General features: G+C 42.9%; 3 protein-coding genes across 4 annotated transcripts; all 3 read left to right on the top strand.

The window, feature by feature from the left end:
- On the top strand, positions 1-11,033 carry pdxdc1 (pyridoxal-dependent decarboxylase domain containing 1). 2 transcript variants are annotated; one of them, XM_067233262.1, is made up of 24 exons: positions 1-174; positions 1,218-1,294; positions 1,450-1,518; positions 1,841-1,927; positions 2,213-2,362; positions 2,568-2,757; positions 2,983-3,051; positions 3,161-3,239; positions 3,339-3,423; positions 3,528-3,576; positions 3,746-3,847; positions 4,002-4,127; positions 4,480-4,530; positions 4,807-4,851; positions 6,988-7,048; positions 7,152-7,222; positions 7,323-7,428; positions 7,556-7,727; positions 7,886-8,004; positions 8,106-8,227; positions 8,419-8,511; positions 8,602-8,698; positions 8,863-8,958; positions 9,139-11,033. In XM_067233262.1, exons 2-24 carry the CDS (start codon positions 1,218-1,220, stop codon positions 9,432-9,434), a joined length of 2,412 nt encoding a protein of 803 aa, XP_067089363.1. In that variant the 5' UTR covers positions 1-174; the 3' UTR covers positions 9,435-11,033. The 2 variants fall into 2 exon arrangements, with proteins under 2 accessions (XP_067089363.1, XP_067089364.1); XM_067233263.1 differs by lacking the exon at positions 4,807-4,851.
- A 970-nt stretch (positions 11,034-12,003) lies between these two features.
- Positions 12,004-22,464, top strand: gspt1l (G1 to S phase transition 1, like). The gene is made up of 14 exons (XM_067233403.1): positions 12,004-12,445; positions 13,837-13,881; positions 15,100-15,342; positions 15,764-15,797; positions 15,941-16,018; positions 18,043-18,223; positions 18,599-18,753; positions 18,952-19,092; positions 19,505-19,598; positions 19,770-19,850; positions 20,195-20,368; positions 21,086-21,175; positions 21,380-21,548; positions 21,744-22,464. Exons 1-14 carry the CDS (start codon positions 12,253-12,255, stop codon positions 21,794-21,796), a joined length of 1,731 nt encoding a protein of 576 aa, XP_067089504.1. The 5' UTR covers positions 12,004-12,252; the 3' UTR covers positions 21,797-22,464.
- A 2,877-nt stretch (positions 22,465-25,341) lies between these two features.
- Positions 25,342-26,618, top strand: si:dkeyp-72e1.6 (transmembrane protein 238-like). Its single transcript, XM_067233452.1, has 2 exons — positions 25,342-26,010; positions 26,454-26,618. Exon 1 carries the CDS (start codon positions 25,472-25,474, stop codon positions 25,991-25,993), a length of 522 nt encoding a protein of 173 aa, XP_067089553.1. The 5' UTR covers positions 25,342-25,471; the 3' UTR covers positions 25,994-26,010; positions 26,454-26,618.
- Positions 26,619-27,836: the final 1,218 nt, after the last annotated feature.

The raw sequence follows: 27,836 nt of genomic DNA, 5'->3' as shown, positions 1-27,836 counted from the left end.
GTCCAGGAAGTAAACTGACAGTTGTGCGAAGGAAATAGATATCTAATATAACGACGCGTGAAAATCGTATATATTCATATTCCTCTCTCAGTCACTTGGCCTGTTCACAGGGGATAGGTGGCGTAGCCCTGCTTCAAGATTTTATTTCGAAACGGAGTCAAAGAGCATCAGAAGGTAAGCACGAGCTGTCATTTGAGTGCACCCAAGGTAACGCCAGTAAGTGCTACGCAGTGCTAGCTTAGCACCAGCTAGTTAGATTGGATTGGTTGACATCAAGAATCACGCAGTAGATGCTGGAATAATAGGTGTCTTCTTCTGAAAATGATAATAGGCTATTCTCTCGTGAATATCTGTAGGTAGGTGTTGGTGGGGAGAATGTCATTCATTCCAACCAAAGCTATATAATCGAAATCGAAGATGCTGCAGCCAGCTGACTTAGCTGACAGCTAGCTAGCTTTACAGACGTGCATTGACAGAGAGATTCCCAGTTCAGATTGCGAACATTGTTACTGTCACACCATTAAAGAAAGATTAACCTAAAAAAAGATCAAATACACTCAAGCCATAACCACTTAATTCTTGGGATGCATTTATTACGTCTATGTATGGGAATTAGTCTTCCCAATACATTTGTTTGATAATTTCACATCATATTGATGATCTTGTGGGGGAACTTCCAAAACTCCACAGTCAAAATCTGAGCAGCTATGGACAAGAGGAAAAGGGGCTTTAGGGCTGCCACACATAAAAGCCACTCCAGAATTTCCATGTAGGCCAGGATTCGGTTTCCCATTGTCCATTGTCCCAAACTTGCAGTTCCAGTTATATTGGCACTACAGTGACTCCTCCATAGCCAGCCAGTCTACCTAGACAAAAAGCCAGGGCTCTTTAGTGAAAAATATGGTTAGATGAACAAGACTGGTATTCAAACTCCATCACAGATGCCACAAGTGTCCATCAATGGCTACAGTAGATTTTTAAAAGGCTGTAGGGTTGGCATGTTGTGTTCTAGAGAGTGGCAAGCCTGACTGCCAAAGTCAGTATATGTCATATGTAAAACAATCAGGCAGGATCTAGAGACAGAGGCCAATCTTATTTGAGTCTATTAAAGAGTCAACACACCAGGTTTCTCTTCAGAATGCTGCCCCTCTAGACCTCCACTCCTGCAGGCAGGATGCTGCTCTGTCGTGTCCTTAACCTCGAATCTTCCACCCCAGATGATGGTGGACCCTACGCTTGCTGAAATGGGAAAGAATCTCAACGAGGCCGTGAAGATTCTGGAGGATGGCCGAAGGTAAATGCGACACTGTGTTTGTGTTTTTGAGAATATGAGCCCACCTTCCCTCACACACACACACACATACCCTGCCACCTGGTGAACTTGCGTAATATACAGGAAGGGGTGTATAGTTTGCGTGTGTTTATTCTGTTGGTCCCTCCTCTACCTAGGTGGTCAGAGCCAGGCAAAGAGAGAAGATGGTTCAACAGGAGCAGTATTCCTGGACCCTTACAGGGAGAGTAAGTGAGACGGCACACACTCCTCCAGCCGCTGATTCAACACAAACACACACACACACACTCTTGACTTCACACTGTGAAACACACATTTGAGTGGTATTTCTCATTGGAGAATCAGTGAGTCGGACCACCGACTCTGACCAACACAGTGTAAAATCAGTACTTTCCTGCTCTTAAGGAAGCTCTGGAGGAAACTATCATCTCAGCATCTGTGCCAAGATCGATTTCCTCACACTGTTAAACAAACAATTCTTGCACAGAGACTTAGTCACTTAGTTCTTGTTTGTTCTTGTCTGTTTGTGCATTTGCCCCACTTCTCCAGTGGCCAGGATGTTGCCAGTATACTCCAGCTGGTGCAGAATCTCCTGCATGAAGACGAGGAGGAGGAGAATGACAGACCAAGCCACCGGTAGGTTTAATCTGCATTCTACCTCCAGACACACCTGTGGAGGATTGTCACCATATACAATAGAAACTGTCCCCTATCTGTCTAGTCCATTCAGATACAGTACCTTTGTACACATAGGCTCTGCGTGGGTGTGAATACAGTGTTTATGTCAACATTGCCACATAATGTGCTTGAAACAGCTGTTAGTGTGCTAACAGGACTTGAGTAGTCTTGAGTACATGAATGTTGAAATCGCAGAGTCTTCTTTTTGGGACCTTAACCTCCAGTGTGTGGCTCCTCCTCCAGCAAGATGCAGAACTTCGGGGAGCAGGGTCACATGGCGTTGCTAGGACACAGCCTGGCGGCTTACATGTCTGTGCTGGACAGGGAGAGACACAGGAAGCTGACCACACGCATACTGTCGGACACTACCCTCTGGCTCTGCCGCCTGTTTAGGTTTGTGTGTGTGCGTGTATGTGTGTGTTTATTAAATTTTAGCCTGTTTGTGTGGGTATGTGCCATATATCTACCTCACTAGAGCCCCCTGTCATTTACTTTTCCCCAAATTCACTATTCACATAAACACGTTCACACACTTGCACACACCCACACACGCACACACGCAACTTCTCATAAGGTCTACCTTGTCCCTTTGGGTCAGGTATGAGAATGGCTCAGCGTACTTCCACGAGGATGACAGAGAAGGGCTTCTGAAAGTGTGTCGTCTGGTCATAAACGCATGCTACGAAGACTACTCCACAGAGGGCTACTCAGCTCTCACCTCCAGACAGCCTGTCATCTACCTGAGCACCTCCTGTAGGCCAGGCCTGGGTCAGCATCTCTGTAGCCAGGTAGCTGTGATGGTGGACACACACACATGCTGCTGTTGACATAAACATACATTTATGCACACTGACTGGAGCATAATAGTATAATATACCTAACTCGACACACAGTCACTCACACACTCTTTTATACAGACGCACATGCTCGTGACAACACATTTTTACGATAGGTGTCAGATGTCGTTTAATATAGCGTGTAGTTGAGATTGGATGTTTGTGTTTTGACTCCAGCTGGGACTGCCGCTCTCCAGCCTCTGTACTGTCCCATGTAACACCATGTTTGGCTCTCAACACCAGCTGGTAGGAACCTCAGCTCTGTCTATCCATATACTCGTTTTGATATGAGTGCTCCATTACTGCCATCCATCCATCTTTTTGTCCATTTCTCACCGTTGTTAATCTTCTGCAGGACGTTGCCTTGCTGGACAGGCTGATCAAAGAGGATGTGGACACAGGGAAGCTTCCTCTGCTGCTGATTGCCAATGCAGGTCAGTGTGAAATCTAGAAAGATCCGTCAGAATACGAAGGGGTTGATATGGTTTTTTTACGAAACATTTCGTAGAGTGACTTTGTTCTTTCATTCCCAGGGACCCCTGGGGCAGGTCACACAGACAAGCTGGGCCGTCTGAAAGATCTGTGTGACCAGTACAGCATGTGGCTCCATGTAGAGGGGTGGGTAATACACACTCACACATATACTCTTTGTTAAGGTGCTTGAATAAAGAGTTGTCCATATAATAAAAATATTGTATAATTTATGTGTATTCTATTTTTAGGGTCAACTTGGCAACCCTGGCTCTGGGCCAGGCCACATCAGCTGTAATGGTAAACATGAACATGACATTCCCCAGACATATTTCAGATTTATAAATATGTCTTATACCAATATAGTCCCGGGATGCATGCAACCACCCTATAACATATTATGACTTTGGTGACTGCTTGTCATTGTAACTGTTGTCAGTGGATAATATCTGTGTGGTGCCCCCTGCAGGCGGCAACCAGGAGTGACAGCATGACACTGACCCTGGGCCCGTGGCTGGGTCTTCCTGCTGTGCCCGCTGTCACCCTCTACAGACATGAAGACCCAGCTTTGGTCCGTTTTGTCATTCTTTTTCTCGATTTCTCCAACTTTTTCTGTCTCTCTCTTGATCTGTCCCCGGTCCCTGTTTTCCTGTGTGATCTGTCTCCCAGTGGCCTTTCTGGTCTCTCCTAAACCCTGTCTCCCTTGTGGTCTCTCCTCACCGTAGTCCCTGGCAGCGGGGCTGACATCCAGTCAGCCTGTGGAGAGGCTGCAGGCTCTGCCCCTCTGGCTCTCCCTGCAGTACCTGGGGCATGATGGGATAGTGGAGAGGATCCGTCACGCCACTGCACTTGTGTGTAGCCTCCTTTAATACTTGACATCCATACCAGTGCACTTCAGTTCGAGCTACATACTTTTATACTAATACTAGCTGCCGATATAGGTTTTAAATGTATATTACATGTTTTAAATGTACCATTGTGGTTCAAACTGTATTATTACCAAAATATCCTAAATGTCCCGTGGCAGCTACCAAAGCCTTGATGGGGCTTGGAAACCTGCTTTTTATCCATTTCTATTGCACGCAAAACTTTCATTATAAAATGTATAAATTATATAATAGAATTTTTTGTATTTTTTATTTGTATTTCTTTTGGTAAAATTGTATTTTCTTTTACCCTCTACCCCTCATTGTCTATCTGTAGAGCCAGCTGCTCCTGACGAGACTGAAGACCCTTGCTTCCATCAAGACATCGGTAGGTCATTCAAGCACTTTTCTTCTTCTGTCCAATCTAAACCCTTTTGGAACACTCCCTCTGAAAACTCCTTTGAGCTTGTACCTTATACTTTATGTAAATGATATGTATTGGAACGGGCACCAAAAGTCTTTCCAAACGGGGATGTTATGGGGTGTAGCTTTAAAAAAACTTTAGAAAAAGAGTCATTGAAATGTTGTGTTCCCAGTGACATATTATGTGGAAAAAAAACATATCACCAGGATTATGTAAAGATGAGGATTGTCTCTGTTTTAGGATGTGCTTGACACTGAGATCTCTCTCCTCGAGGCTCTCACCATGGTAACAAGCACTGAGCCCCTCAAAGAGCACGAAACGCAAACAAGGGGCCTGTTCACTGGTGTCAGCTCAGGGCAGTCACTGCTCAACATCCCAGATCTCCATAACACCTTGAATGCCCACACCTCAACACGATAGCTGACGTGCTGTGTAGAGATCAGTGGAGTTGTTCCGCAGACCCGCTGAGCGAGTGAACAAGCGCCAAACGTGTGCGTGGGGATGGTCGCACAGTGTTGTGTGGTGCAAAGGGTTCTCAAACTCAGCTCGAAAGTTCTCCTTCTTAGTCGCCTGAGTAGAAATTTAAGCTTTTTCATTTGGCAACATCGTCGTAGGTCAATCAGTGAATTAAAGTACTGTAATACTGTAGTGTACTGTAATACAGAGATCTCAATGATGGGGTTGCTTGAGGTTAAGAAACACAGAAATTGAATAAAAGGGACAACAGTCTCTGTTAGGTTTCTGTTGATGTCAGTCTTGTTTCTATACAGGATGGATAGATAGCTTTTAAACTACAATACTGTGAAAGGAGACAATTAGGCAAACATTTCCTGAATTTCTTGAAAGAAGAAACTACGGTCACACATTTCAGAGAACTTTGGAAATGTAAACAAGCATTCAGCAACCCTTATCAGAATGCCGCCGCAGCCTGTTACCAGGAACTCGTACCACTGAATACACGAGGGGAATGGGGCATGACTTTGAGTACCTTTTGAGTATAGTTGTTGTTGGGTGTGGTGTGACTGGCCGACTGTGTGTAGTTAGAGTTGTGGGTTGCCTTGGTTGCAGGGCGCGGTGTCACATGTTCGGATCCCCCCCATATCTGGGGGCTCTCTGCGGGACGTGCTGGGCTCTCTCATTCTCTCTATTGTAGGTGGGACCGACCCTCTGCCTGCTCCCTCCTTCCGCTCCTCCTGCTTTTTCTCCGTTCTTTCTTTCTTTTGTCCTTTTTATTTGTATATTTTTTCTTGCCGCAATCCTTTCCGGTCTTTCTCTCTATCCCTGACCATGTTTGTTCACCCATAAGAGGAGTGTCACTGTATTTGAGGTCATGCTCAAATGGAGGGCCCCTCTTCATTGGCTTCCTGACTGGCTGGTCAGATGGTTCTCATGCCTGTTTCTCTAGAGGGGTCACCGCCACAGGCATGTGCAAGGAGCCTCAGAGTATGATGTCACACAAAGCCATCCACTTCACAAAGCATGATGACTCACAGGTTCCATTTTGACCCTGATGTCAATCGATGATGGACCTGACTGTGTTGGCACAACTATGTGTGTTGATCCTTATCTTTTGTGTCATAAAATGCAAGCACATACATACATACATACATACATACATACATACATACATACATACATACATACATACATACATACATACATACATACATACATACATACATACATACACACACATACATATGTAGAGACACACACACACTTTGGTACACACCTCTGACAGGCCTACAAGTCATAAATGGAGTATACTGTATATTGTAAGTAGTTCCATGAAGTGGAAAACACAGAATTGTCCATCATGCTTAGAATTCTGGGAATGTGAATGCTGCAAATACAATTCTGAGAACCTAGTTGTTTGATATAATGGGATTTTTATGAAGGTAAACAAACTTGAATACCAATTACTGGTAGTCAAAGGACTTAAAAACCTTGATAGTGCTATTACATTTAAATGTGATCTAGTCTCTCTCTCTCTCTGTATATATATATACACAGTATATAATCTATATATATGTACTGTATATAGGCATATACATAGATGCTTAACAATGAGGGGATGACGTAAAGGTTGATGTCTCCCTTCCTCTCAGACTTCCAGAGACTGTAGGTACTCAGGCTAGGTTTGGAATTGGAGCACTCTGCAGCATTAGAGATGCATGGACTATGTAGAAATAGCTCATGCAGGTTAGTTTGAATACTCAAACAAAAATGGTATGTCACAGTCCTTGGGCATGTCCCATTGCATCACATCACACACAGCTTTGTCTAACCAGGCCTGTTCTCACACTTCCACCCCCCTTCACCTGGTAGCAGCACGGTCACACACACATCTGCATGCTCTCAAGGTCAAATGTGTTTGTGTTGTGTGACACTGATTTATGTGAGGCCGTTTGTGTGCTTCAGGTGGAGGATGAGCTGAACTCACCTGTTGTGGTGTTCAGGTTCGCTCAGGAGACCAGTGCAGGTGAGCGATTGGTAACAGTCTCATATTTTAAAGCCAAAATACCACAGAATGTAAAAAGTGGCTTTGAGTAATGTCATGTTTCTGTGCTCCGCCCCATACCAAGCATCCAGTGGGGGGTCTGTGGAGGGCTATTTCCCAGGGGAACAGGAAGTGCTGGATACCCTCAACCGATGGGTGAGTTAATGAAGTCATTCACATATTGTTTGATTGGTTAAATGATTTATTGATAATTGATTGACTAATTGGCTGATTGGTGGGATGTCGACATGAGTAGCTGGGTGAGAGGCTGGCCAAGCTGGTGCCTGCCAGTGGAGTGGATGTGGTGGAGCTGGAAGACGAGGGTATCTGTGTTCGATTCACTCCTCTCATGACTGCTGCAGGTGAGTTACACACACACACTTATTGTGTACAGTTTCATTGGCAGTAAAAGTAAAAGTGGACTGCGTATTTCTGCTGAGCCACCAAAGACTGTTCTTCTGAACCCCTGGTGTTCCCTGACCGCCCCAGCCCTGGGGACCCAGTGTGTGGACGTGGAGGCCCTTGTGGAGAGGCTGGCCGAGACAGTTCCTGTGCTGAGCAGCACCCTGTGTCTTAGACAAGACTTCAGAGAAGAGGTCAACCGCCATCCCTCTCTCTCCTACATAGACAACCTCAGCTGGCCCGGACTAGGGGCTGTGAGGTGAGTAGGGAATCAAATTTGGAAAACCTTATTGTCCACGCTGCATGGATGTACTTTATCTTCATGCAATGTAGAAAGTGCATGTGCGTCTAGGAAGTGTTTCTCATCATCACAACCCTCCTTAATTATTTCTGTGTTGTGTGTTTGTGTACACTAAGGTACGAACCCAGGAGTGAAGGCATGGACGACAGCAAAAGACAGCAGGAGGTGGAGAAGATCAACAGTGAATTGCTGAAAAAGCTTCAAGACTTGGATGCTGACCTCAGCTTCACCGCTGGTTAGTACATGCTCATGACCCAGGGTTTCTGGGAAGAGAAGTGCAGTTAAAATGCCCATTCTCAGTTCTCACTCATCTCTCCATTCTTTTCCTGTCCCCAGGCCCAGAGTTTGACCAGGAGAGGGACATTATATTTGTTGGCATGGCAACAGAAGACCTGGATGTGTCAGATCTGGTGGATACCATTGCTGCGCTGGGGAGAGATATCGAGGAGAGCGGGAGGGTAATAACATAATCTGTCGCTCACAGAAATGCTTTACCTACTGACTGATATGCTTTACTTTTACACCATAATCATTTGAAGACAATATACAGACCAGGGTAGGTCGAAATAAGACACGGTTCAGAAGAACTCCACCAGCTCCTCTTTAGTTTACTGTGCTAAAAGTCTGTATTCTTGTTTCTTTTCTGTAGCTGTTGGAGAACATGACAGAAGTAGTCCGGAAAGGTATTCTAGAAGCTGAGCTGCAGCTACAGAAAGACAGTGATGAGAAACTCATGGAAGAGGTACAGGCATGTGTGTTTGTGTCAGTATACATGTTTTTGGCACATGGTCATGGATAGATTTCATTCTCAGTTTCTCTTTCTCTCTACCAGGGTGTATTGAGGCAGATTCCTTTAGTTGGATCTGTGTTGAACTGGTTTTCTCCAGTCCAGAGCTCTGTGATGGGCAGGACTTTTAACCTGGCTGCAGGTACTCAACTGGAAAATAAAAGTCACCTTTGTGTGGTGTGTGTGTGTGTGCACATTGTGTACTGTATATGAACATACTCATTAATAGCCAGAAATAATTCAGCAGTTTTTATTTATATATATATATAATTATTAAATTATAATAATTGTTTACATCCGTCTCAGGTTCCCTAGATTCCACAGAGCCCACCTATGCCATGAAAGCACAAGCTGACAGATTGGACCCACAAGACACACCCTCATCTGGCAAAAGACTACCAGGTTAGACCAGACAGAAGCGCCACTTGCATTTCAGTACTCCATTCAATTTGAATAATTACCTTAAGTCATTCTTAATTCTACAAATGTTTTGCTTTTTCTATATTATGATGTCAAATTTGCATATTATCATTTCTTTATTTAACCCCTCCTATACTTTTTTCCCCACGTCTTCTCCCACAGGCCAGAAGTTGTTCCGTCGCTCGGGGGCGGGCTATGACTCCCACAGCGAGACCAGTTCCGTGGGACATGCTGATGTACCAATTAGGGATGGGGCTGCCACACCCACACCGGTACCCACCCCCTCCCCAACCCCCCCTCTCCCAACCCCCGAGGAGGAGGTCCTTGAAGCCCCTGGACCACCGATGGAGACCGCCCACGGCCTCGATGAGCCTGCGCCCACAGAGAAGGTAGCCCTGGCAGCTACCGAGGAGGACAGGCAGCCTGAGGGTCAGGAGGCAGAGGAGACCAGCAGATAGGAAAGCTCCTGGTGGAGGGGTGTCTTGGTACAGGCTCTCAAATTGCACCAGTACCAGGAGTTGTTTAAAAGGGCCTCATCCTGTTTTAGAATCTGTAAATCTATCCTTTCTTGCCTCGTTTTCCTTTGCAGTGCTGTTTCTCAATAGATGTAAATGGGAGAGAGCAGCATAGCTTGATAGTGCTATTGTCGTATCCGTTTCTCCTTTAGCTTCCAATCTTTTGAAAATGTAAGGGCCGTGTGAAGGGAAAAGGTTGTAAGGAGGAAGATTTCAGAGTAGTAGCATTGGTCTGTGGGGTTGTATAACACTGCAATACAATGATTGTATGGTGATGAATAATAAAACATGGGTGGGGGGACGATGCTTCTAACCACCTAGTAGGACCTGGACATGGGAACAGCAAATGTGGTAAACATGAAGGATTAGATGAGGATTGTAACCATAACCTCCGTTTCTTGGTGGACATCTTGTCCACCACCTCCGTCACCAACGTGTTATGGTTTAGAAACGAAGCGGCTATAAAATATGCAAGTAAGGTAACTTACCTAACACTGGAAATACATTATTATAATATAATTCTGTATCTACTGTAAATACTGTACACAACTACACCATATATTTTTTTTAGAGAAGGGATTGTAATCAGAATAGAAACCTAACTGGTATTTGACTTGAATTAGGCACAAAAAAACTCCCAGTGTGTGCACTACCCCAAATATCCCTTCACATCATATGTAATTAATATACCAACCACTGTCAATATTTGCACATTATTTTGGGCATAGATTATGCTCATTATGTTGATTTTCAAAATTGGAGAAACAGTGGCCTTTTATCCACTAGCAAAGAACTGCTTAGCATTCACATTGGTGAAACATTTGTTCTTTACCAAAAAAAAAGATAGTTCCTTCAATGTGCTGTGTCATTAGTTTACGATATGGAACAGTCGTTATATAACTGTCTGTTGCAAACATTACTGAATGAATGCAAAACTGTTTAGCTTTATTGCACATGTTCTGAAGTATATGACTACTAAACTACCTTATTTAATTTTGTATACCTTGTATTGATTTAATCAATCTTTTCGTGATTAATTTATTTGTAGTGTCATATTACAAGTTAAAACAAATCATTAACTTTTATTGCAATAACTGCTTTGATGAAGATTTGCAATTACTCCTGACACATTTATATCCGTCCTGCCTCCGTAAGAAACTTCTCAGTTCATTTACTCCATTTTCTGTGTTATGTTCAAAAGGGAAAAGTTATTAGTACCAAGCAGGTTTTTGACATATTTATTTACCATTGTCTTCTATGAAACACTGACTTTATGTCTGTAACACTGTGCCATTGACATGTTGTTTATCCAAGGCAAAAGACTGGGTATACTGTTCTCAATGTCTTAAATATTATGGTTGTGCCCTTACCTGTGTCATTTTTTAATCAATTAATTCGTTTTGTGCATCCTAAATTTATTCTGTTTAAATGTTGAATATCTAATTTGTATGTATGGCATATTGTGTCAGGAATACACTAAATCATATTTTCTCACTTTATTTATGTTGTCATTCAAATGTGATAAATGTGCACAAAGGCTTTTATTCTGTTCCAAAGCTCTTTTTTAATTACTTGTTCTGGTGCAATAATCCATTAAAATGTATCAGCATAAAAATAATTTATACTATTTAACATAGTATGTTCCTAATCTGGGAATGTTCTTTTTTAAATGCTGTATATTTCAAATTTTTTGGTGTAGTGTTAGGCTGATATAGTTCACTATTAACAGTGCTGTCTGCAAAAAAAGTGGTATGCATACAAAAAAAACATGATTACTGATGCCTGTCTTTTTTCTGTGAAGTTCAATTCAAAGTGGAAAGGGGGTAGTTGTATTGGACTCCAATCACATTTATTAAAACACGAGCGATAATTATTTTTGGGGTGTTATCCTTCCATGGACCCTTGTAGACCCTCTGGTTGCAATACAAGGTCATTATTCCACAATGTAGTGTATGCCTCAATTACCATGCTGATCTCTCACAACACAATGTCTCCCTCGTGTGGAAGACAAACGTACATGCATAATAATCTGAGCACACTGAGTTTTAATTAATTCTGTAACAAAATGACACAAGCTCGGCTTTGATAAACCCCGTGTGATTTAAATGAAAAGTTTTTCAAAACTGTTTAAAAACAAGAATCGAACATCGAAACTAGACTACTGCTGCCAGTGCCGACTGTGCCTGTATCTGCCATGCATGAACGCTACAGAATAGATACAACATTTTAGTCGTATTAATATAATTCAGAACGTGACGTAATGCAGCTCGCGACATTAGGTTACAACCGGGACCTGTAAATCGCTTAACTTTGCTCTTCATCTGTTAGTCAACAAAAATGTTGAATGTGCGGTTATTGAAAAGGAGTCAGGAACTCTGACGTAAAACTCAGTTCCTAACGTGTATGGAAATGTAGTTTTCTTTATGCCAACAGTGTGCGTGCTCCAACGAAGGCAACGTTTGAGTCGCACAGCATATCCCAGTACACACCAGGATGTGGCTCCCATCGGTTGGGGAGAGTCAGCAGCACACACGAGGACTCACTGGAGTGCTGAGTCGAAGACCTCTTTTTCGAGTCTCCCCACCGAGAGAAACCGGCAGTTTTATTTCAAGTAAATTGGGCACATATAAGACAATAGAGGGGGGTAGTTTTATCATTTTTTAGGGGTGACCTCAACATCGGGTTCGCAAGGGGTGGACACGTAGATCAACTGCGTAACGCAAGTCTTCACCATAGTTGTGAAAATCTAGCAAAAGACACGATGGACCCAAGAGACACTGCCCCTGATTCCTGGGAACAAGAGGACGATGTGGAGGCCACGATCGACGGAGAACTTGGATCAGCATTAAAAGCCCTCAACGTGAAGGCCAGACCATTTGTACCCAACGTAAACGCCGCCGAATTCGTCCCGGCCTTCTTTATGAAAGGGCCCTCGGAAAATCCTGATTCCGGTGGTAAGTTCGCAGTCACGTTTGCATTTAGCCTGCTAGCTAGCTAGCTTCCCATCTAGTTGTAGGCTGTCTGACCATACGCACAAGACACGCATGCATACATTTGAACCGCTCAAACGTAAGGCATGATGTTCGTCCAGCTAGCTCTAACTGGTCCGTAAACTTGTTTGTTCACCACATCGGGTTCCTAGCCAAAGTGGAAACCTTGTGCTAGCCAACGTAATATTATGCCAACTTGCTATATTATTTCTGATCAGATAGCTACCAAGTTATCATCTTGACACCTGTGCTCAGTTGGGTAACGTTAGCCTGCTAGCTAATTAGCTAGTGAATCATTACTAACCGGCACAGAAGTGGCTAACATTAGCCAACAGTTAGCTAGTCACACTCGCCGGTCAGCGCCTGGTTGTCAGCTGTGAGTGAAGTTTAAAATGACTAGCATCGTGTGACATAATTATTGCTAGCTAGTTAACTAGCATTACTTAAAAGGCTAGTATATCCACTTGCTGTATAACAAAGCAACATACTTGGTTGTACAGTACTAGTTCACATACTTGCGAAGTTCTGGGAAGTTTAATACAGCATCTCTGCCTCTGCTTAAACACATGCCAGCTACATAGCTAAACTAGCTAGGCTATACTTATTGTAGTTTGGCGTGGCTAGTTAGTTGAGGCGGGTGCGATGGTTAATTTAACAACCAGCCTGTCACAATTTGATACTTTTATTTTCACGACATAGCTTGTCTATCCATAGTAGTCAACGTAGCTGGCTAGATAATAACTTGTTGAGGTCGGAACTAATCTAGTGTCATATTTGGGGTGACGTGGTGTTAACGTAGTTAAGCACCTACAACCCTGTCCCAGAACACTAAAACGGCACCAGATACACTGCAGAAAAGTACATTATTAGAAATTAAGCTAATTACATTATTCTGGACACCAATTATTCGGGATGTTAATGCAAAGTTCTTACATCGTGTTTTGCTTTCAGTTTTTTTGTATCTGCCATTGGCAGGACCAAAGTCGACATAGCCTACTGGCACCCAAAAATTCATCTGTCAAAACCGTATTTCCTAATGTTCATACACACATTTATCCATGGTTCAATCTGTTGAGCTAGAATGGTATAAACATTGTTTGGTCTTTTACTTAAGTTTATCCGTTAGCTCATTGACCTGGTTTGATCCCTTACTGTAGCACTAGCTACATCTGGTATAGGATATACTGAAGGAGCAGCAACACCTAAACTCTCTTAATAGGTTATGTGAGATCTGGCACACCGGAGTAGTGTTGTGGTCAACCTATGTTCTGATCTACAATGACCTTGGATTTCAGGGGCCTACAAAAGTTTTTGGTTGAATGATACACTTAGAGATAACTTTGTCCTTCTTTCAGTTGATGTTGAAACAGTCGCCACCATGGAAGTCTCCGAAACTGCAGGTATGTCTTGCATGCTAGCTCTGTTTGGTGTGTGTCTGTGCTCGCACATATGTGCTTGTCTCCCTAATTCCCCCTCTCTCTCTCGTGAATGTTTCTCACTAAATAGCCTGTTGCGTTTTGGGGGGCACCATTGCTTGGTATTGTCCTCAAATAGGTGGCCTCACAATCCATTGACTCTATAACAATGACCAGCAATGCTGCCATGTCATGAGGTAGAAAATAATTTGCTCATTAAAAGTTTTTTCTTTTTGTTCTATTATTTACAACAATGAAAAAATATAGAAAATGTCAGTTGTTGTTGACTAGAGACTGGGAGTTTAGTGCAGCATTGGATGACTTATATTCCCTGTGTTGTTTCCTAGAAGTAGTAATTAACCAGTGATGTCATGGAGATATTTGTAGATACCGTCATCTGATGACGCATTATGCAGTCTTTGCTATGCTTCCCCTTAGCCTCCCGCACCCCTCTTTCTCGCCCTCTCTCTATGGCGTCATGCCAGCAGTAAAGCCTGAGTGTAATTTCTACCTTATCATAATAAACGGTTCACCTGTCTGTACCCATAGCAAACCTAAGGTCTAGTAAAGAAACATGTGTTTTATCAGATGAAGTTGAACCATGTCTACCGAGGAAGTGAGTAGCGTTTGTCAAAAACTCTGAACTCATTAATCTAAAGAGAAAAGTTTTGAATACTAACCATTCTAGGTAACGAGTTGAAACTGGTAGTCAATGTACCAATTCTATTAGTTTCTATTTGCATATAGATGTCAGGGAGACATTCTACTCATCTTTGGATTGATTTACCTGTAAAAAAACTGTAAAATGGTGACTTCAGCTCTCTACAAAACACAGGCGTATTTCATTTACATTAAAAGTTTTGAATGTGCAAGACAACGGAAAAGGCCTTGATGCCTAGCCAAAAATACCGGCCCAAGGCATAGCCATAGAGCTCTCCCCTCTAACCTATATTCCATTGCACATTTTCACAGTCTCATTGTTTGAATGACAACCCCTGCTCTGCGACTGCCTGCATTGTCAGTCGTTGTCACAGCAGCCCAAATTGAACCAGACACATCCATTAAGTCACCCAGTCGCCCTTAAATATATTGTGTTGTGTAGACTTGTTTAATGTTTTGAAATGACACTTTCACTGACGAGAGTTCCAAGAAAACAAACTACCTTCAGTGAAAGATGGTTCTGTACCGTTTGTCCCTCTGCAGCCCCGCTGGAGAACGGTGACTCTGAAATGACCACAGAAGAGACGTGGGACCAGAAAGGCACTGAGCTTAACGAGGCGGAGCCAGGAGGCGGCCCAGGTGGCGACGAGGGACCAGTGGTGGAAGAGATCCAGCAAGAAATAATGATGGAGGAGGACGAGGAAGTGCCAACGCCTAAGATGGCGCCCGCCCAGCCAGACGCTCCCAAGAAGGAGCATGTGAACGTGGTGTTCATTGGCCATGTCGGTGAGTGTCCCCTTGGTCACCTGTTGAAACCTCTTCAAATGTCACCTCTGTTTTGTTAAGATGGTTCATAAACGGGGGCGCCCTGGTTGTTCACCGGATAAGTGCACACCACGTAGGCTGAGGCCTTACCGTTGCGGCCTGGGTTTAAATATGGCCGTGGTCTTTTGCTGCATGTCTTCCCCTTTCCCTGCCTTTCATGTCACACTTCACCTGCAAACTGTTCAATAAAGTGTATATATATATATATATATATTTTTTTTTAAATAATAATCTTTCAGATGACTAATAAACAACACAACCTGTCAGTGTTATTATGAATAATTACTCATTTATGTTCATTAAATGTCAAGTGACTGATGTTCACTCTCAGGTAAATGAAAACGTATTGCTCCCTCGTGATTCTTAATTCTATTTCCTCTAGACGCTGGAAAATCGACTATCGGAGGACAAATCATGTGAGTGGCAGCGCTCTCAATTGTTTTCTCGAGTTATTTGAGATGCATGGAGTCCAACTTTTAACACCTGTTGCATTTCATATCCTCCTCTATTCTCTCCCCTGTACGCCCCTGCCTCCCCCCTGCTCTGCCCTGCCTCACAGGTACCTAACAGGCATGGTGGAGAAGAGAACTCTGGAGAAGTATGAGAGAGAGGCCAAGGAAAAGAACAGGGAAACCTGGTGAGTTCGGATCTCCTACTATCGTATACTTTCAGATGTACTGTATTTTTCGGAAAATAAGTTTCTATAAGCCGCACCCCATCAGAAAGGGAGATTTGTGTTTGTAAATCGGAGTACAGGCCGCACTGGAATATAGGCCGCACTTTAAAAGGAAACAACCGTACCGTAGCGCTGGCTAGCATTGAGTGGAACAATGCTCACAACTGTTTATTTCGCACTTTTCCATTGAACAGCTTGGATAGCCATCTAACTAGACAAAATTCCCAATAAGGGTGAACACAAATTATCTAAATTACAGACCATAGCATTACACATTATCAAAACGGAAAACACACAACAATAGAACTCCAAACAATGCTTATCTAACTAAGCTAATGCACTTAACTTCATAGCTTTTCAGCTTAACAATTTTTTTGTAGGTCTAATCAGCGAACAGAGTGAGCGGCTGAGAACGATGACGTTGATGTCGCGCACTAGTTTGAGTTGTAGTTCAGTAATGGTGGCGGAGAAAGATGCGAGCAAAGCAATTCGGTCGGTTGTGGCAACGCTGCAGAATATCCATAAGTTAAAGCCGGAGCGAGAACAATCCTTGCTGAGTTTTGTTGGTGGCCATGATGTTGTGGCCCTCCTGCCCACGGGGTTCGGGAAAAGTTTGATTTTCCAGCAACGGCAGCTAGCTCTGTTTTAGTAGTGGTGAAGGCGTTGGCTAAGGCGAACTCTAGCGATTGGTTATGGCAGATCAGATTGGCTCAGGGCAGATCCAATAGTTTTAAACTTCAACAGAGTAACCGCCTTCAAGGAAGTTAACGCTTGTCAAAGGAGCGATCCCAGACCCTCTGTACAAATGAAATGTACGAGGGTCTGGTTAGGACCAGGCTACATTGTTGCTACAATACGAGTATAGGCAATCTTACAGCATTGTGTAACACACTGCTGTTGTGGATAGTATGTCCAGAAATAAAGCCAAGTCACTCATTTAGTGGCAAAATCCACTGTTATGTCTACAAAATAATTTTGGATATAGTATAAGTTTAGCTAGCTTGCAAATCCTGGTGATAGCCTACTGTAGCAGACCTTTCTATGTTCAACGGACAAGTGTGTTTTGTCCCTTCGGAGTTGCCGTAGGCTTGATGCTGACGTAAGCATTACGTGAAGTCAGTGAGGGCTGTTTGATTGGCAATCTCAAGAAGAGCAGTGGGAAAATACAAGTTGTGAAAAAAGACCACGTCCGTGTCCTATTGTGCACACGACCATATAAAATTATATCTAAAGCGAACCTACAAAGAGCTTGGTTACACTACCGAAGTTGAATTAGCCAATGTCGTTAGCAATGCTAGCGTTAGTTTGCTAGCTGTATATAACATTTCACTGGGTCTTGCAGCTGTTTGATTTACTGAAATTATGAAATGTTATGTTCTACTAGCCATTTGCCTACTTTGGCCAGTCACTGTATTTTCAAGCCCTGATAGTGTAACTGAGACGACACGGTAGAAATAATTCCTCTTTCAAGTAATAAGCCTCCGTTCAAGCGTTGAGCATTAAATTAGCTGCACGGTCTGTAGAGATCTTGGGACGAAGCCACTTTTTTGTTTCAAACCCGGGCTAAAAGCCGCTTCGAAATATAAGCCGTACAACCACAAGAAAACTGTAAAATCGTGGTACAAGTTGCGGCTTTATTTCCAAAAAATATGGTACTCATGGTCCTTAACCAGGGCCCTGAGATGGGTATTGTCAGAGAGGGAGTCAGATGGCTGAGCGGTTAGGGAATCGGGCTAGTAATCTGAAGGTTGCCAGTTCGATTCTGGATAAAGAGCGTCTGCTAAATGTAAAATGTATTGTGGGAAGAAAACACATCAGCTTGTTGTTCTGAAGATGGGCTTTTACCTTGTGCTTCCGGAATTTATTATGCATTTACAAGCTGATTATTTATCATGTCAATACATTTAGTATGTCATATGGAACCTTGTATAGTGACTGTACCCTTATGTTTTACTCTGCAATTTTTTCTCCTCCCCCTCTCCTAGGTACCTGTCCTGGGCCCTCGACACCAACCAGGAGGAGAGAGACAAGGGCAAGACTGTGGAGGTGGGCCGAGCATACTTTGAGACAGAGAAAAAGCACTTTACCATTCTGGATGCCCCAGGCCACAAAAGCTTCGTACCCAACATGATCGGGGGCGCGTCGCAAGCTGACCTGGCCGTACTGGTGAGTCCGGCTGTAATGGCCCCTGGGCAGTCATCAGACCAACTCTGAATACCTCCCCCACACTAACCACCAGTGTTGTACCAGCTACATTTCAATTTAGGTTGAACCTGTCAGACCCATTTAGACCAAACCTCCATGAATTCCGGTGTTGTTACTGTTCATAAACAAAGATCTGTTTGGCACATGATATCACAATGACAGTTGTGCTTGCTCGCTCTTATCAGTTTCATGTCATTTAGAATCCAAGCACATTGAGACGGGTTTAATACACACTGGGGGATTTTGTACAAATAAGGGTTTGCATCAGTGATGTATTTCAACACCAAAAAATGCTTCAAGTGCTAAATCCTCTCCACAATCTTTGCTCTTCCCCAGGTCATCTCAGCCAGGAAAGGCGAGTTTGAGACGGGCTTCGAGAAGGGGGGGCAGACACGGGAGCACGCCATGCTGGCCAAAACAGCCGGGGTTAAGCATCTCATCGTCCTCGTCAACAAAATGGATGACCCCACAGTAAACTGGAGCCTAGAGAGGTGGGTTGTTTAGCATCTGTAACACAATATCTGAGATTAGGTCAGTAGACTGATCTCTTAAGTACATAGTAAATAGTAAAACAATTAAAATAAGCCCTGGTGATGGTAGTTTATAGTTAAGCAGGCTAATAGTAGTAGCACATACCCTCCTTTGACATCCCAACTCATCAGTAGCATCACTGTCGCCCTTGTCTTCAGGTACGAAGAATGTAAGGAAAAACTAGTGCCATTTTTGAAGAAAGTTGGCTTCAACCCCAAGAAAGACATTCATTTCATGCCTTGCTCTGGGCTAACAGGAGCCAACCTCAAGGAGCCCATAGAACTGTGCACTTGGTATACGTGAGTATCTTTTTCTTTCTGAGGCGCAACATCAAAATAGGTTGTAGCCCTAGAACTCAAACTAGAAGCTATCTCACTGGATCTTACTGCATTATGATTACTAGTAGAATCTATTTAGCCACATAAAAGACCCAAAAGTGGGTCGTGAGCTGGTCGCCGTGGACGTGTGTTTCGGCTCCGCCAAACTTGAACCATCGAACTTCCGATGGTGCGCTTTTATTTTGAAAGGTACCTAGGGTCACACCGTGCTGCTCAGATTCTAGAACACAAATGATTACTGCACAAATTGTTTTGTGAAATACATTAGAATGTTTCGGAAAGACCAGTTGAGAACCACTGTTATAGAGAATGCTACTGTCAGATCAATTGAGTGTTCGATCTAAACTCATATCACTTGTCCTTGCTGTTGCAGAGGGTTACCATTCATTCCACATCTGGACAGTTTGCCAAACTTCAAAAGATCGAGCGGCGGCCCAGTCAGATTACCCATTGTAGACAAATATAAGGTGAGCACCAGGACAAGTCCTCCCCTGTGGTGGGCAACTGACTGTATCGGGTTTGACACTACGGGTTTGACACAGCCCCTAAAAGGGTGCATGTAAAATATTTAGATTTCTAGGTTCTGACCAATGTTATTTTATCACATTTGTCCTCCCTGCTGCTGCTCTCCTGTTCAGGACATGGGCACCGTGATCCTGGGCAAACTGGAGTCGGGCTGCATCAGCAAAGCACAGCAACTCGTCATGATGCCAAACAGGGTAAGAGATTTCCCAGACCTCTGCCATGGAGCCACGCCTATGGCCTCTTATTAAACCTACTGCTGTTGGAAAACAAAATCTAAAGCAATGTCTGATTTCTATTAAATATGGAATAATCAATGGTGGATGCCAGTTACGTTTACCAGGTTCAAGTTATTTAACTATAACAAATTAGAGCACGTTTATATACTGTCCGGTAGGCTACAGTATATTATTGTCTGTACAATTCGTTTTCACAGGTCTGTAAGAAACTATTATAGAAGACCCTTAAACTTTCTATACCTTTCTCGGTGTTCCCATGTCAACTTATGGGTCCCTTCCTCCCTCTCCTTTGTCCCCCCCAGCACACGGTGGAGGTGCTGAGCCTACTGTCAGACGACGTGGAGACGGATGACGCATCCCCAGGGGAGAACCTCAAGCTGAGGCTGAAGGGCATCGAGGAGGAGGAGATCCTGCCTGGCTTCATCCTCTGCAACGCCGAGAACCTCTGTCACTCAGGGCGCACCTTTGACGCCCAGGTTAGTCCCCACGGCATGCTTGCACCTGCACGTTTGACCCACACCACCCAACCGAGTCCTTCTACGATTTGTTATTTATGGACGAGAGACCGCATAATGGCTTGGGTAATTGTGACGTGTGCTTAGGGTCGCCCCAGCTGTTCGTAGTCTCCAGCTGTGGACTGATATCAACTGCCAAACTGAGGTGGAAACTGCTGATGCAACTAGCTAGCTAATGCCTTCTACCGAAACGCACACTAGCTAGCTAACTCCTATGTTCTCCAAGACTGAATTGTTGTTTTCTTGCAACATCACAGCTGGAGATGTCAGAAGATCACTCGCTAGGTGGAGCGTGAACAAGGCAATAGCTTTGCCTTGAACAAACAAATAGCTTTATTTGAACAAACTATAGCTGTGACTAGCTAGCTAGCATGCTGGTGGTCGATATTTTGGCAGAAAAACCTTCCACAAAACAAGACCAATGCAATTGGGAACAAGACAAATGCTGTGGGGGGAGTAGTGGTGCCTATACAAAATGTGTGATAACAGTAGGTGGCAAGAATACAAATGACTGCTGTTCTAAAACCATTTTCATTCTGTCTCTCTACACACAATGTACTTATTGTGGTACAATGAAGATGAGGATTTCGTTTTTATGATTCTTTCCAGGGTTGTCACTTCCAGGTGGATGGATGGTGTTACTTTTTAAACAATGTTTCTGGTTTGTGTTTCTCATAGATAGTCATCATTGAACACAAGTCAATAATCTGCCCGGGTTACAACGCAGTCCTTCACATCCACACTTGCATCGAGGAAGTGCAAATCACGGTAAATCTACCCACCACTTTTATGCCCAGTTATTATCTTATGGATACATCTTTATTCTATTAGTCCTACAAACATCCTAAATGTCTAATGAACTGACATGGGCTTGACAATAAAACAACAGTACCAACAGTGCAGTGGCTGTTGGCAGCAGGCTCTGGCATTGTCTGGATAGGACTTCGTATTAACATGTCTCGTCTGTCACAGGCCTTAATCTGTCTGGTAGACAAAAAGACGGGAGAAAAGAGTAAGACGCGACCGCGTTTCGTCAAACAGGACCAAGTGTGCATCGCCCGCCTGCGCACCGCTGGAACCATCTGCCTTGAGACCTTCAAAGACTTCCCCCAGATGGGACGATTCACCCTGCGGGATGAAGGTATGGGGACCGTTCTGGTTAGGGGATTGGTGGGGTTGTGAAGTAGCTGCAAGCCAGCATAAGTTGTTATTGGGCATTGTCCAGTGTTATTTGACCTGTGTCACATGAACATACCTTACTAGTTTGTCTAGTTATTTGCATTTAGATATCAGATGTTTGGTTTGTCAACTTTCCTTCTGTGTGTCCTCCCTCCAGGTAAGACCATTGCCATCGGTAAGGTTTTGAAGCTTGTTGCCGAGAGGGACTGAAGCTGTTGCATGGGAGTCCCTGCGCAGACTGGCAAGAGACGAAGTGGGGGGGTGGGGGAGCTGGAGTTGGTTTAGATGTCCGTCAGCGTTGTCGGTGGCAACGAAGACCCTTCTTGCGCCTCTCTTTTCTCCCCCTCTCACAGTCGAAGATCAGCTTAAAAAAAACTTCTGTGAAAAAGAAACCTGTTTTTAAGCAAGCGAAAAACAAGATCAAGTCCACACGAGTCAGCTTTCTCATATTGAGAGCTCAGCTATGCCATTTTTGGGTCAGGTCCCCCCCACCCTTTTCCCATCCACCTATGCTGGTCTACTCATGATTATTAAAAGCAGATTATTTTTTTCTTCCTCCAATTGTTTATTTTTTATTTTGTTTTTTTATTTTGTTTTTGCTTCCATTGATGAAAATGAAAAATGGCAGCAGTTGTATCTGTAAACAGATGTGGACCAGTAATTGCTTGGAATACAAAAGTTATTTACAAAAGAACAACAAAAAATGTTTGAGAGAATTTAACTAGTTGAAACCAAAACGTTGATATATTGGTTGTACATGTCTCCCATTGGTTTTACCCACCTTTTGGTTTCTCATAGAACGTTCTGGCAGTGTGCTTGAGCGTGTTCACATGTTATTAAAGCAACTACTATGACAATAAAATATTAAATTGGGGAAACAGTCGTGCGTATGCTTTCATGACATTAATACAATTGCGATGAAAGAAAGGATAGTACCTTGCATAGATGATTCCTAAAAAAAGTATGTATACTTGCTGTGGTATGGCTAAAATGTGATGAAAAATGATAAAATGTATGACTGCAGTGGCTAAATGTTTGTGTAGTCAGGCAGACATCTGCACATGAAGCTAATTCACGACGGCTCAATGACATACGATTTCATTACATACGTTTTATTATTGAGTTGCTTTGCAAGTACATTTTTAAAGAATAAAAATTTATATTGTATTTGTTTTTTTTATTAAAGCTGATATTTTTTCCACTCAGTGATCAGAGCATCTAATGTGTAAATCTACATTTCACCAGTTATTACTCACCGGAGTTGTACAGTGACACTGTATAGTCGCACTCTTAATTAGACGGATTCCGTGAGGATTATTGTTGTAAACGAATCGATGCCTCATTTAATCATAGTGTAATCCATTGGTTCTAATATAATCTGTTGTCAGCGTACTGGGCTGTGATACATCAATATTCCATCATTATCTGTATTTAGAGTATTGGAATGGCCATAACTAGATTACATGAAATTCCTGTTAAAATGTGTGTCATGAGGGTGCAAAGTAGAGCAGGATACTGATTTGTTGGATGATGTTGGACAGAAAACTATTGGGTGGGGCCACTAACTCGTGTGGGCGTGGCTTTGGCCAGAGCAGTGGGTTTGGCAGCAGTAGGGCAGAGAATCCAAATATCACTTATCTGAGCACAGGACCGCCACTGATTAACAGCGGGTAAAGAGACGAAAAAGAGCAGCTTTCAGATTACTGAGAAAAGGTAAGAAAAGACAGAATCATCTTTATGAGAAATTGATTTGAGTCATTATTGATTCAATAATGAAATCAATAATTATCATTATTGATTTGAGTTACATGACAAATGGGTTGATAGGACCAATTGATGTTGAAGTTGGTGTACTTATTATGTGTCTACTACTCAAGTGACGTGTGAGTGTACTCTTCTATCTCTTGATTTGTCCATAGCACTCAAAGCTCAGGATGCTCTCCACAGTGGTCACCATTTCCGAAATGGAGCACTCCGGGCAGGATGCAGAGGCATCTTCCCCACTGAACCCCAACCCTGCTGGGCTCACCCTCCAGCCCCATGCACCTAACCTACAGTGCTGGTCCCACTTCCATAAGCCCATCTTGGCCATCCTGATTGGGGGGCTGCTGTTTGGTTCAGGCACGGCTCTGTCCCTGCTATACTTCACTCAGATGGGAAACGTACCCTATCTGCTAGGGCCTCTCCTGCTGTCGGTGGGTCTCATGTTCTTGGTGACGGGGCTCGTGTGGGTGCCCGTGGTGAAGCAGAGTCTGGAACACAAGGCACTGACTAAGGTCAACGATGGCAAGGGGAGCCAGCTGGAGCAGCAACAGCACTTATAGCCTCTGACTGGACTGAAGTCGATCATGTCAGTGTGTGTGCAAGTGTGTGTGCATTTGTGGGTTTCATACCAAATGAGTTAAGAAAATTGGGCCTCTCAATATGCAACAAGCTGAGTGGATATAATGCTGACAGAAGTGGTCGTTATTCAGTATCGACCATAACATCTGTCTAGATTGTTTCTGTAGTCTACATGAATAGAATGTACTCTTTATTCATTGTAAATAGCGTAGAGAATCTTATTTTCTTAATATGGGCAAGTACAATCTCCTCCCTAAAACAAGGGAACATTCCGTGATTGTTCTGTTGGAGTATTAACATCATTTTCTGCTTCCCATCTGTTTGATTGTGATCTATAAGGGTTTGCCCTGTTTTATTTTCTACCATAATCTGCTGTTTTCATTGTAGCTGCTGTTCTGTGGTGGATATGTAAATCCTCATAAATAGGATTAGGGGGCAGAGAAATGCAACTGGACATGACTGGACTTGATTGCTGAGGTTATGATGGACACATGGGCATCCATGTTCCTATCTAAGAAATTCAGGATGGGAATTATCTACCCTTTTATGTTTCTAGGTCAGAATTATTGTGTTCCCATCTGCCCGTGTTTAAAATGCAATCAAATATACAGCCAAATTAGAATTCAGTTATTAAGTGTGTCCAAACATTTCACAAACCTAACATAATGTGTTGATCTGGTTGATTTGTCAAAGTCCTTTTGTTTGTTTTCAATAGTTCAACATATTTTAGTGTTGCATTTTTCAGGTTACTGTAAAATCCTAGTCTGCTTAAATTACTGTTTATTTATTAATGTATTTTACGTCAACTGTGAAAATTAGGTTTGTTTTAAATTGAACTTAATCTCCCTTTTCCTTAAGTGGTGACATGAATTTCTCTTATCAACTTTGTGAGACAAATGCATATCTGGCATCAATTGTGTTCAAGTCTATATTCATGTCTTTCTTCACGACTTTACATGTCATGCAACGACCTGTAACTATTGTGTATAATTAAATATGTTCAGATTAGAGAAGCACAATATGATATTCACACAACTTGTCTTGTGACTGTTAACTGTTCTAACAGTCGTACTATGCACAGGTGTGTGGGATGTGACTTCGCTCTGCCATGTATAACAGTATAACCCTAGTGTTGCCTTCGTAGGTCAAATTGGGACATTTTTGACTGCACCAACAGCAACTACCAAGCAACGTGAATGAAACATTCAAATATTGACTCTGTTAGCATTATACCTATAAACAAACCTATACAAGCATGTTTTTTTGGTTTGTTCAAACTCTTCCTTATGTCTCTGCTGTCTAACTGTAGTCTACCCTGTAAATGACCCCCCCTCTTTCCCCTTCACCTGGTAACCACGCCACTCCTTTTTGCGCCGTGTGGCAGGTAGCAGAATAGCGGTGAGTTTCCTCACCTGTCTCACCTTACCTACGAACGCCACACTTTGAAACACTAGCCAACCATCGAATACTACCAGGAAACGAACCGCAAATGATTTTACGTTAGGTAAACTTAATATTGTTAACTCCAAGAAACTTGGTATCATGGAACCGACTTATCGTGGTCTGGGGCGCTGTTCATGCGCCTTTTGGTTGGCGGTGGCTTTCGACATATTCGGATTGCTTATTCTTTTAATCGGCGTGTTTGCTGATGTGTTCTTCTATGACTTTTTAATTTATGCCGGTGCCATAATAATTTTCCTGAGCCTCATCTGGTGGGTGTTTTGGTACACGGGCAACATCGAAGTGCCCCCCGAGGAGTTGGAGGATGACGTCGGGTTGTTGAAAAAGAACCGGGGTATCGCAGGTGCGGTGAGGCGTCTTTCCAGCCGTTTCTCCAGCGGCATCAGGAATTCGCTGCGTCGCACCGGAGGCCCCCCTCGTGGACGAGGCACGGCAGCAAATAGGACAGGAATCGGGATGTCATTACGCACGAAGGATGCCCAACCGGAGCCGCCACCAGTCACCCTGGCTATGGGGCAAGATGAGAACGTGCAAACTGTGTCTGAAGCCGTGGATAACGACAAACATGTCTCTGACACAACCACCGAGACTGGGGCCATATGATGTTGTAGGCTTTAATAGTGAGTCTGTTAGGAACTAATTTGTTTTAGTATCCTAGTTAACACAGTTTTACAAAAAAAAGCATGTGGGCCTAACCCTAAACCTAGGCTACTAATTGTAACACAAAAAGCTATAAATAGCTTTAATTTAAAGTAGTATTTTTGATGGATCTAAACAGGAATCGATTTATTTTACAAATGTATCACAGTTTTCATGTTTTCTTGTGTTTTAACTACTTTCCACTGAGGAAAAGATTTTGGCCTAGAATAGTCCCTAACATGACATCTTATCATTTTGTTAACGATTAACCTCAGAATGGCTACACCAAGCCCTGCTATTACAATAAAAGTGTGCGAGATTGGTGGTTAGACCTGGTACTGAAGCAATGACTTATACCATGAAGTAAAAAAGACAAAAACAAAAAACATATTTAACTAATTTGATGTCTCATTCTTTCCAATAGATGGAAGATTCGATGGAAGAGTACATATCTCAATGTTTACAAGCCTCCTCAAGTGTTCCTATGCAAAATGTATCTTTTTTTATACAATTTGTAACGATTGTTTTTATTTGTATAATTAAATGTAAATAATTGTATTGAATTGAAATAGTTTTTCTGTTTATTGATGCTGCCTGTCTCAGTTTAAAAGGACCTTAAAGGCTTGAGGAAATATGTTATTTTTGTGTTCACTTCTTGTGTGCTTAAGGCTCCCAGGGACACTCTTTGATAAGAACCACACCTCAACGACCTTTAAACCCATTTTATTATTCTGACTTCCTGTTTCTCACTTCTGTGTCTCCAAAATGGGATCAAATGCTTCTGTCTTAAGCTCGCTCGCGCATACACACACACATTTTCTTTTTTACATAGATTACTGCTTTCTGTGTTCATCAACATTCCGTGACTGAAGTTGAAGGAGTAGAATTAAACTGGATTTTTAGACCACATTGTGCTTGTGTAAAATAAATCATTCATCACATTACATGCAGGTTTTGCTACCCCATACAATTCAACAGCCACAACTGATAGGACTATAGATGAATATGCTCCAATTTGCCTATATTTGATTAGTTTAGCAACATGGGCAAAAATGTGTAATCAAAATGGTAAGCACATAAACTGCTGCCTATATCTGCTGAAATGAATCACACTAGCCAATGAGATTACATCACCACACAGCAAAATGGTCCTGGGATTCCTTCAGCACTGTTCTGCTCAGATGTCTTCTAGGCCTTTTTGTGTGGAGTTTGCATTTTCTCTCAGTGCTCACATGGGTTTCCTTTGCAAAAGAACCCCAAATAAAAACTTGCAGAACAGATTGCTATCCTGCCCATGTCCTTGGTCAGGTCTGGACTTGGCCCCTGGTCACAGTTGATATGGCTGCTCTGTGCTTCTGGCTGCCCTTGGAGGTAGGACAGCAGGATGGGGAAAAGCAGAGAAACCATTTCTCCAGCATAGTCTATGTGTGTGTGTGTGTGTTCTGGTGTGGCCAATCCCTGCACTCGTGTGTCACATAGTGTGTTCACTAAATGTTTATTATTTTTCAATTAAAGCACGCTGTGTAATTTTTTACATTAATATGATTTTAGATAAGTCTTGGATTAGACCTATTTTTATTTCTAGGGGAAACAAATCCCTTTCCGAGGCTGGTGTCTAAGCTTCTGTGTTCCAAATGTGTTCATTTCAACGTTTCGTATTTCTGGCTCCTTCAGACAGCTCTGGAAGACTCTGATCTCGTTTGGCGTTGTGGCTGTAGATGGCAGTGTGTCAATTTGTTCAATCCAGATTTATCCTAGCGAAGAAGAGAATAATCCCATTCACTTCCGTAAATACACTCGAGCTCCA

This window comes from Osmerus mordax, chromosome 3 (genome assembly GCF_038355195.1).
Source record: "Osmerus mordax isolate fOsmMor3 chromosome 3, fOsmMor3.pri, whole genome shotgun sequence".
NCBI classification, from domain to species: domain Eukaryota; kingdom Metazoa; phylum Chordata; class Actinopteri; order Osmeriformes; family Osmeridae; genus Osmerus; species Osmerus mordax.
This window is presented reverse-complemented; position numbering and strand designations above follow the sequence as displayed.

Excerpts from the sequence above, each read along its gene's own strand:
- pdxdc1 (XM_067233262.1), top strand. The coding sequence starts at position 1,218 with ATGATGGTGGACCCTACGCTTGCTGAAATGGGAAAGAATCTCAACGAG. Across the intron at positions 3,577-3,745 it reads AGGCCACATCAGCTGTAATG|GCGGCAACCAGGAGTGACAG; the intron begins GTAAACATGAAC and ends TGCCCCCTGCAG. Across the intron at positions 7,728-7,885 it reads CCCGGACTAGGGGCTGTGAG|GTACGAACCCAGGAGTGAAG; the intron begins GTGAGTAGGGAA and ends GTGTACACTAAG.
- gspt1l (XM_067233403.1), top strand. The coding sequence starts at position 12,253 with ATGGACCCAAGAGACACTGCCCCTGATTCCTGGGAACAAGAGGACGAT. Across the intron at positions 15,343-15,763 it reads GGTGTTCATTGGCCATGTCG|ACGCTGGAAAATCGACTATC; the intron begins GTGAGTGTCCCC and ends TATTTCCTCTAG. Across the intron at positions 20,369-21,085 it reads GGCGCACCTTTGACGCCCAG|ATAGTCATCATTGAACACAA; the intron begins GTTAGTCCCCAC and ends TGTTTCTCATAG.
- si:dkeyp-72e1.6 (XM_067233452.1), top strand. The coding sequence starts at position 25,472 with ATGGAACCGACTTATCGTGGTCTGGGGCGCTGTTCATGCGCCTTTTGG.